Here is an 11,384-nt window from a genome sequence, read left to right on the forward strand (position 1 = left end):
TTTTCTGCCATGAAAACATTTTCCATGAAAAAAACTTATTTTACTATAGTTTATAGTGAATCACGTCCACACAAAGTGAAACCTTCAACTCACTTCTTTCCTTATATAGGTTTTTCAAGCTTGAATTGTCACCGTATACATGTTTTTGCTTTCAATGAGCAAAAACACGAATAAATTTTCGTTTTATTGGTATAGTAACTGTTTATAAACGGCCGATCATGACAAATTTGAAGGTCTATAATGACCAGCTGGAAAAAAGTATTTTTGCATCATAAGTAGCTTCAAAGATGTCGCCAGGTTATCGTTCCAGTCTCCTTATAGTTCACTGCTTGCATGCAAAGTCACGGCGCGCTGCCAAGTCAGTAGTCAAATACAAACGAATATTTTATCTATTCTAATGTGGCCACCACACATAATTCTCTACACGATGGATTTAATTCAAGAACAGACGACATATTAGAACATAATAGTAGCAAACAGAAATTTCAATATTAAGATTTTGTGGTGTAGCGCCTTTCTCATTACGCTTGTGATTTGCATAGTGGCATAGAGTAAATAGTATTTTGTAAACAATAGGGGCCCTTGGGTGGCTAGCCGCGTCCAGTAACCTAATCAGTACCAAGTTTCAGAGTGGAGTGAGACTATAGTTTGTTTCTATACTTTGATCTTGATTAGATAAGGGATCAAGGATCAAGTTCTCATATATTAGACAGTGATCTAATGCCTATTGTATGTTCAAGGGCTCCTTGCTTCCAAGTGGAACTGTTTTAAAACACGATATACTCCAAAAACATTTGTATAAATTATAATCAAAAAAGTTGTTATGCATTTTGTATCATATTTGACTAAGCTTATCCTATGACTTAAGTAGAGCTTTCAAATATCGCATGCAATTTTCATGAAAGTTATAAAACTTGCCGCAATTATATGCTGAACTTGCGAGAAATCTTTCAAACTTTTTTCACTTTGCAAATTACAACTTGCAATGAATCATTGAAAAAAAGTCATTAATTTCTTGTATTTTTGAACCACGTTATGCGACAAAAATTCCTTCGTCAGGATCTGCTTTTGACAAATCTATCGCAATGCCCTGACACCCTGGCTGATTTCTAGGCCGATTAGGGGGATATATGTGTTTATGACATAATATGACATAGACTGAGCAACTGTTGCTTACAATTACACGAGAACAAGACGCTAAATGAAAAACGTACTTTACATGCCAAGTTGAATATGATATGTTATTCAGATAACATTTAAGTTTTCGTTTAATTGCGCTAATTCAATACGCGCGCTGTCGTTGTTTGCATCACTCATTTGAAAATTAAAAAACCTTGCTTACATTGAATCGTTTTTTTATCAATCACTTTTGCTTAATTGTTATGTGATTGTTGCTATTAAAATTAGAAACGTATTATTATATATACAACTCGCCTTATTGCATACTCTTTCTTTTAAGAATTAGGCAAATGCTTTAATAAGGTAATAGTTCTTAAAAGGGAGAAGCGAATCACTTAAAAAACAGAGTTCCGGTCTTTCCGTCTTTCACAAAACCCGTGATTTCTATGCCGGTCTTTTTGTCCTTTTGGAATTTTATGAACATTTTTAACTTTTGTATGTGTAATTTTTAATTACTTTCGTATGTTGCGAAGGTAGAGTCTGTGTGTAAGTTACAGTACACAAACCATGCTTAACTGTGAAAAAACCCATCAAAAGCAGCGAGAAAATCAGTAATTGTCATTACTCGTTATTACTTAGTTATATTTCGATTACCTACAACCAATTTAAGTCAACTAAAATCAAATGCAACATCTAAGCCACTCGAATTTTTACTCCTATAATGCAAATATTTTGGTTTTTAATTACTGCAGAACATTAAATTGTAAAAATTTTCTTGAAAAATTCATAATGATTTTTTTTAAAAATTTTTCATTGCATTATTAAATGATTGGCCTGACTCTGCCACTGACCGAATGTTAGCTCACTCCGTTAAGTAATGTGTTTTAATTTTACATCCATCTGTTGGCTACAACAAAACAAAACTCTCATTTCAAATAGAAAATATTAAAAATAGGGAGCAACAAATTTTTTTCAAGGGGCCATTTCACTTAGTGATATATGTCTAATTAAAGCTTATAACTCTCAATTTAAAACTGTCATGAAAAATGTTTGGAGGGGACAATGCCATCTTTCTCCTGAATGGCTAGTCTCCTAAAGTAAGAGATCAAAACCTCTTTTGCTCAATAAAAACAGCAAGTTGCTATAATAATGCTAAAGCATAGTTGTTATTATAATGCTGTTTTGTACAAAGTATATGTCCTTCAACCCTGCTGCTATTTCAGGTTAAAATCAATGAATTCTGATTATGCCTAAAGTATTAAAATATAAATTCAAAGTACGATGCTCTAATAATGACTTTGGAAAGAACTAAATGTTTTGCTGAAAAATTTCCATAATTATTCTTATTATCTTACGTAATACTTTTAAGTGCATTAAGCGTTGACGAATTCGGCTAGAATTTGTTAAAAAATTAATGATTCTTGGAGTAACTGATGGATCTAAGAACGTTTGGATTATTACAAATTTTTTAGGAAGTGTACCAGTCTTCTCGAGTGATTAGACCGTCGCTTGAACAAGTTCTTTAAAATGCTTTCAAACAGCTCTTTTAAGAACTCTTACGTTATTATCATCACTATTCATATGGAATTTGTTACTTTTAAAACATTTTTCATTTTGTCACCACGCATAGGGCCGTTACTTAAACGTTAATTAAGGAGGATATGTTATTTATATATTCAATTTTGCCCTACTTATACTACTGAAAACAATTTACTGGCAGTATTAGCGATTATAAGGTAGATTGCCATGAAGTTCCATTTTACACAAAGAGGAAAATGCTCAGGCGCGTGCTGCCTTCAATTGTTAATGCTTTTTCAAAGGGCAGAAACTGCTCGGGTGTGCTACTGTTCGAGAAAATAAACGTGACTCCTGTCAACAAAACACAGTTATTTCTGCAAAGCTTAGAAAACACACTAATTGCTTTTTATTTGATTCATCAAGTAAGAAGGTTAAGGATTCCTACAAAACGGAGATTTTGGATGAGAAAGGTCTTTCGAGAATGGCCTATAAAATGTTTTGAATATGAGAGCAAAACAACGCTTTCAAAACTACAATGTATCCAACTTTTGCGCGTACATGAGCTCTATTGATCTTATGAACTTGACTAAAGTGGCGCATGCCTATTTTAATGAACCCTGCGAGCATTTTGCCCTACAGCGTAAAATGCAGCTCATGGGTATTTTCCTTTAAGGGCTGCTCACATGAGTCCGAGTAAACGGGCTTTATCACGAAAAAGTGCAATATTAATCATTTATTTACAATATATTTATTCAAAAAATTTCCTAAATGTTCGATTTGCTAAGATATTGAATAAAATGTATGGTAGCTTTTTTTTGCAGTGTACGTATTTTTGCTCAAATGTATAAGACATACTATAAAATAGGACATGGAATAAATTTACAATTTTTATAAATGGTCAACTGTTCTGATTTTCTTACGTAACGCATATATTCTTTCTGAAATTTACTCCAAATATAATTTACTCCAAATTGTACAAATATAGTAAGTGACACCTCTACTTAGCTGTGCATGTTTCTCTAAATCAGCTCTTAAGTTAGCTCAGGCAGTGGGCATTTTACACAGTGGGCATCCACACAATTTATCAATATGATTTTCTTAATATTTAGACGGCTGAAAGACAAAAAAACGAGCTGCTGTTCTGCTAGAGACATGATTGAAAACGTACGAAGTCCATTTTTGCTACTTTAATGGCAGTTGTTTTTCTCTTCTTCTCCTGTTTATGGTGGTTAGCAAATTTCGATAGATTTTCTTACAGACCACTTTTTGCAAAAGAAAAAAATAGCAATATTCATCCAAGTCAAAGATTCATTTACTTGATACAGACTGAGAGTTGCTTGCACGAGCACTTAATGAGTACAGCAATATTTGTACAAAAGTCAAAGAATAATGTTCTTGTCCTATCTTTTGAGAGCATTTGTACAAAGAAAAATTTAAGACAAACTTATAACATCCAGTAATTTTTTAAGCCAGATACAACCTGGAGCGAAGATAGAAACATTTTGTATGAACGGGTCATAAATTCTTCAAAAGACTATACCTACTATGTTATCATGGATGGTGACCTAACATTTCATTTTACGAGTTCAAAATTTGAAAGAGTATTTTCAAAGTTTCAGAGCTCACCCTTGCAAACTTTTGAAAGACTTCTCTTGGAATACGAGCCTGCAATTGGCGTACCTTGGTTTTGCTCGAAACGATCACAAAACATACATCCTTTATGTTGGAGACCATTTGGGTATCCTTTTCTAGAGTTGTTGCCCGTTAGCATTCATTTTGATGCTGCTTGTAATGCATTTCACAAAAATGCAATAAAGTTTTTGCTTCCTTACCGATTAATGTACGAAAATCGGAGCTGGCATGACAGTCAGAAATTTCTTATCATGGCCGCTGATTTAATATTCCGTGGCCAAATTGTACATATCCTTCCGGTTACTACGACCAACGCTAAGCATAGAGCATTTCCCAAAAACAAATTTGTCAAATGGGCGCATTTGTAACGGATATTGCTGAATGAAATACCTCTGCAATACAGGAGAGTCAACAACTGGCTTCCAAACGAAAAGTTGGTGAAATTCACACCAATCATACGTAACGAATTTGTATGTACGCCATATATGAGAGTCAAGATTCCAAATCATCGAATTTATATCGAAACCTATGAATATTTAAAAAATTTTGAAGATGATAAGTTTTATAATTGATGAATCTCATTGTTTTTGCTGTACAAACAAGCAAGATGATCGCTGGAAAATACGAAACCTTTTAAGGACCAAGATCAAAAGCTGAACTGCATGATTTTGTGATAGAACACAAGCAAAAATTGTTTAAAATTATTTCCTGAATTAATTTCTGACGACATTTATATTCAAATGGGTGGACCTATGATGTATGATTTGTATTGTTAGCTCTCAAGTTCACCCAAATGATCTTCTCAGTTTTTCATAAGCCAAGAATAATCATTTTTTATTTTTAAAGTAAGCAACGAAGTCAAAACCACGAAAACTGATGTTAACTTGAGGTTATTGCTTTAGTGAAAAGTTAAGACAACTCGCAAATATTTGTTTAAGTTTGCATTACTCTATCACAAATTCACTCCAAGTTTATTTAGGCAGAAACTCTTCATTGTTTACAGGTTTGTTCGAAATTCTTACGCCATCTCCGAAACAATTTCAAATTCCGCTTGTTTTGGGGTTAATTGAAAGCGCTTGTTACAAAATAAATCTAAACAATGAGAGGAGCATGATTAAACAAGAGTAAAGAAAACTGTGTTTTGAAGTTTTAAGAATTACACTATTAATTAATAATTGTTAACCAAATTGCAACGTGCGCTCAGATGATCTTTGCAGCCATTTTCTTGATTGTATAAATAGACAAACGTTATATTACATTATAATCCATTTAGATCCGTTTGGAATTTCTATGCATTTTTTGTTGATCTATAAAAAAGTGTGTTTTGTTTAGGTCAAAAAATATTTTCAGAAGCTTGCTAGTTATATGTTTTCATAAACTTATCTGTTTGGGTGGGCAAATAGTTGTTCAAAACCGATGGTAAGCCAAACGGTTGAAAACATGTATAATCTTGGATGAGAAAAACTTTGTTTTCAAATTATTAAATTGTATTTGGAATAGGACACTTTTGACTATTGTCGAAGTATTACGAAAAGTTTAAGACAAAGTATGTCGTGTGATGGAACATATTATCTTATTTAGCAAGAATATAAGCAAACAAAAGGCGTACGATCTATCGTGGTTGATAACAATTGTTTAATGATTGATTTAACAAATTTGAGAAAATTTTTATTAAAAAATTTTGATGTTTCCATGGCTTGACGACGTATGGCATGGCTATTTTACGTTATGTAAGAAGGGAAGGGAACTGTATCAACTAGTATGCCTTCTTGTAGGAAATTTATACGTTGACTTTGGGAAGCAAGTAACTTTTATGACACCAAATTATAGATATACTTAAGAATAGGTTTTAAGTGCCAAGATTACATAATGAATACATTTACAAAGTGGCAACTATCTTAATTATCCAAACTTGCTGGAATTTATGATACTGTTTTGCCATCCCATCTAGCATTTACGTCTAAGAACAAATACCACCAACCAAAAATTCAAAAAAAAGTCATGATTTAAATAGCATTGCAGTAAGGAAAAGACATTTGTCGGTAAGTACATTTTTTATTAATAAATTTCACACTATAATTATCAGCTATATTCAATCAAGGTTTAAGGATTGATTTAATATTTTTTTGTTTCTTATATAATACAAAGAATAAAAAGCAACTTCCAAAACTTATAACACTTTTCATTTGTTAAAAGCTAATTTTCAACAATTTAAGGATTGAGATGTGAATATAAAGTAGATATTTTTAGTAAACATATACTCTTTTGGTAAATTTTTTCTTTAAATGACTTGCCATCAGTGGACTACTCAGTGGCAAATTACTAATTTCGGGGTCCGTAGACTAAAACAAAGTTGTTGGACTTAAAATCGGATATCTACTTTCCAGCTAAGTCCAGTCTCTTGACGACATTTGCGTTTCTTACACTAATTAACATTTGCATTCCCCATCTTGTATTTGTAAATCAAATAGTAACAACAATTAGGGATGCATTTAAAGTTTGCACTGAGAAAACTCGCAACTTCATGAGCTCTGAGAATCGTGCATTTGAACAGAAGATCGCGCAGTTTTTAACTTTTGAACAGAAGTTCGCGCAGGTTTTAATAGCACTATTGGCTTAAATAACATTTAACTCGCGTGGATCGGCAAAAAGTAAAAATTAATTACGTCTAGATACAACGGCCTCTGAAAAGCATGTCCTGTTTTAGTGACTATAGTGAAAGACTGGGGCAATAACTCGTACGTAATTGAATGAAGACATTTGCTGCCTAAACAGTAACTTTTTGTTCACAGCACATGCACGTGTTGTTAATTTGCATGGACTCTCACAGCTAGCCAACACTAAAATTGGCGTAAGTCTTTAGAGTGAGCATCCAGTAGTAGGATTTTCTTTCACGTTGTTTCGACGTTTCGACGTTAGAACAATAAGCGCTTCGCGGCAAATTGTCAAAAAATATATTCTGCTCATTGTAGAAACTATTTGGACAAACAAAATAAATGCCACATTAAACCTTTAGACTTTAATATATATGAGCGTACACCAACATTATTTTCTTGATTTTGAAAACAAAACTGATAAAATAATTTAATGATACCTTTCTATTGTTATGTTCAGGAAATATGTCAAAAAAAGCAAGAAAATTCCTTTTTACAAAAATTTTGAATAATTTTTACCCGATATGGATTATATTACTGACTCCTCAATTGATACCCTTGATTGCTGTGGTTATCGTCAATTTATATTTGACTATAAAAGTGATGATGTAACATCACGATTAGTTCAGTTTATGTTAGAACAAGGAAATTCTTTTTAGATTGCACATGATGGTGCTATATTTGAGTCAATTTTTTTATTGAAATACTTATTGACAGAAAAAACTTAATTCCCGAAGCTGTTATGAATGGAAATAAAACTTTATCTTTAAAAATAAAAGAAATTAATCTACAAATTATTGACAGTTGTTCATTTTTATCCATAAAATTGGCAAAGTTTCCAGAATCACACGAAATTGATAATATTGTAAAAGGATATCATCCATATAAATTTTTCGATTTTACGTATTAGGGAAATATCATTGATAAAAGGTACTTTGATATTTCAGAAAGTGAAACAAATGATTTTGACATATGGTATAACAAACAATGTGAAAAATAATACATATTTCAAGATGCAGTTTATTATTATTGCAGTAATGATGTTAGCATACTAAGAACTGGATGTAAGAAAATGTCCAACTTAATCTACAACAATACAAACATTTCAACTTTTTACGATATATCATGCATAACAATTGCTGGTTAAACACTAAAAATATTCAGGAATAATTATTTACAAGATGATAAAATTGCACAAATCCCATCATTTGGGTACAAGGGTAATACCATGCAAAGTTAAATAGCATTATGTTGGTTGACTGAAGTTAAATCAGAATTAGATGAAATGGATTACACTTTAGAGAATGTGAAGAGAACAACACTGTATATCAATTTCACGGACACTTTTTTCATGATTGTAATAACTGTTTTAATAATAATGATTATAATACACAGTAGGGAAAAAAATGTATTTTTTAAGATTGCAAACAAAACAATTTTCAAAACAAGTAATTGATAATATTTGTGACGTAGTTGAAATGCGAGAATGTGAATGTTTAAAAGACAAAAATGTAAGTGAAATAAAAAATTTGAAAGAGGAATTTTTTAATGTGCTACCGTTACATCCACGTAACGCATTATATGGTGGTAGAACATCACCTGGTAACTTGAGAAGCACCACATTAGGCGATAATGGTGCAATGGAAGCATTCATAGTTATTTGTAAAAAGCCAACCTCATTGCAGCATAATTTAGCATACTTGTGTGTATGAAAAAAACATTTGAGTTAAAATTTATCCTATTAACATCTTTTTATGCTCGATGGCAAATGAAATTTTTCGTTCCAGGACTATTGACTCTGATGTTATCTACAACATTTACACTGCATTGCAAGATTTTTGACATTGTGAAATATATATTTGCAGCTAACATATAAAATGAACATTACTTTTAAACAATGTAAACAATATTAAGTTAATTAGTATGTTACTCTCGTTGCTAAAAAATGAGTTATCAACAAACTAAACAGTGCAGTAACTTACTTTGTGTGGAAATGATTAATTTAGAGCTCTTTAAAGTGCTTATATTTGATTTAATATCTTTGAAAGTTTTACAGTTGTATTTTTTGGAAAATTACATAAAGTTAGTGCACTGAGTAGTTTCATGGTAATAATGAAATAATGAAGTTTTATTACTGTAAGCAACAATTTCTTCTGAAACTCAATAGAGTAAATGTCTTATCCATCAAATAACAAACCAAATGTCGTAAACCTGTTGTGACAATAGCTGAAATAAAACTTTTAATTATTCCCATAATTTGCTTGTCTATTTGGCACAGAACCAACAAAAGTTGGGAATGAATTCAAGTAATTAGGCTTTTAAAAACCTCCATACTCAGCTTCCATGAAAGCCTTCTCAATTAAGTTCCTATTTAAAGCCTTCTTTTTTCCATCAAGCCTTCTCAGTCTGGGGGCTAAACTCAAACAGTAAAAGAAGTCTTCATCATTCTCCACATTAGGTTTATCTTTTTGGCGGTGCTCCAGACATTTTAAGGACTTGTCCAACTTTGACATGGCTTCTTTAATTTGTTCATCAGTTTTTTTCAATTGCATTTTGTTATTGATTTCAGCTCCAACCCAGCTCATACCACTACCATCTCTTTTTTGCCTTTTTATTGACTGCTTTTGGTGGATCCCATTCAAAATGTCGCTTACTCCAGATCAAGACTTTAACTTTTGTTTTGAAAGAAAGCGAGAAAATGCAGTACGAATAGTCTTATATCTTCTTTCCACTTCTTCTGCTGTAATTTCAAGCAATTCAGCTTTTCATTGCCAGCAGTTAGCTTTCTTTCGTTTGTCACGAAAACCGTTTGTTCGCTTGTGGTATATCGTGGGAAATTCACGAATAATTTCCATAAAGCTTCTATCCTCGTCCTTTGCTTTAACAGCAAGAATATTTATTGCTTGCACTAAATCGAAGTCTGATTCTTCGTCATTTTCAAAAGCAGCCATGTTGGACTAGATTATGGAAAGCTGTTGGTAATGACTGGCGATGATCGCAACAAAGAAACCGTTTTGTTTCTTGCGATGGCAGCACCTACGTTCGGCGATTGTCAGAAAAAATCGGCGACATAAATTTCAAAGCGTTCTCATTAATAGTAAGCGCTCGCCGACGTCGAAAAAGCTCTATCGCCGACGTTTTTCCATGAATGAGAACTAGGCTTAAAGTAAGAACATCACGTGATAACCAACAAAATATATTTTTAAATGAAGAAATGACAAAATTCACTTTTTTTATTGATAAACGTACTATATTAGATAATTTTTTTACAATTCCATATGGTTATTTTATAGATTGAAAATATGTTATACGATTCAGTTGTAAAATTTCAACATCCTATCATGATGACTATTTCTGGACCATCACTTTGTGGAAAAACACATTTTACAAAAGATTTGATAAAATTTAATGATTAAATCTTTAACTCTCCTTTCATAAAACTTTTGTATTATTATTAGTCTAGTTATCAAGGAATGTTTGATGAAATAAAATCTATTAGTAATGAACAAAAAAATACAGCCCTGCAAAATTATGAATTTGTTAAATGTCAATTGCATATACCCTGTGTAACTTACATAAAACAAAAATTAGGAAATCAAACATTAATAATACTGGACGATTTGATGATTAATGCAACTAATAATAAAGACAATACAAAAAGATTGTATGAAATTGCTACACGAGACTAACATTATGAGGATTTTTCTATCATGTTCACTTGTGAAATTTTAAATTACAGAAATGCAAAATTAAGGACAGCTAGAATAAATAGTCAATGCATTATTGTATTCAATAATGTAGGAGATAATAGAAATTTAAAAACATTGTTTAGTAAGGGATCATCAAAAAGTTTTTTGGAATGTTTAATTGATGAGATGAATGGGAATGATCATGGTTATGTTGTTTTCGACAATCATATAAAAAGTAAACATCATGTAAGAATTAGAAAAGACATGTTTACCAATGAATTGACAACAATATATGATGTAAATATTTAATTTTATTTCTATAATACCTGACTTTGACTTGACTTGACTTGCGTCATGATGGCACAGGTGAAACATGAACGTATTGCAAGTGCCAGCGTGGTGCTGTAATTGGACTTGTTCATGTTTTTTCTAATAGTTGAATACGCAAAGCGGTTCGCCAGGCCTGAGATACGCTTACGGCTCTTCTCATACTGGATCAGTGCACCCTCCCGTTGTCATGTAGCATGATCATCCACGAAGCTGCGATGTTGCTCTGCCGAAACGTCAGTCTGTCGATGCTCGCCACAGGAACTACAACTAACCGTAAGTGTAGAGGGATTTTTCTCAAGGTTAAACTCCTCTAGATGCGATGTGTTCAGTTCCATGCAGGACCACCTAGTGCAAGATGTGGCTACTCATCACGGACATTGGTCTTTACTATGGATAGGCTACTGCAGACTGAAGTCCAGAATGGTGTGTGTATTACGCATCA

The 11,384-nt window shown here is 32.3% G+C and overlaps 1 protein-coding gene across 1 annotated transcript; it reads left to right on the forward strand.

Annotated features, from left to right (window-relative positions):
- Positions 1 to 3,950: 3,950 nt before the first annotated feature.
- LOC124457105 lies at positions 3,951 to 4,683 on the forward strand (the record flags this gene model as incomplete). Its single annotated transcript, XM_047007395.1, has 2 exons — positions 3,951 to 4,093; positions 4,367 to 4,683. Coding segments are annotated over 2 exons (414 nt in total), but the record flags the coding sequence as incomplete, so codon positions are not given.
- Between the last annotated feature and the right edge of the window lie 6,701 nt (positions 4,684 to 11,384).

This window comes from Xenia sp. Carnegie-2017, unplaced genomic scaffold, assembly GCF_021976095.1.
Source record: "Xenia sp. Carnegie-2017 unplaced genomic scaffold, XeniaSp_v1 HiC_scaffold_6, whole genome shotgun sequence".
NCBI classification, from domain to species: domain Eukaryota; kingdom Metazoa; phylum Cnidaria; class Anthozoa; order Malacalcyonacea; family Xeniidae; genus Xenia; species Xenia sp. Carnegie-2017.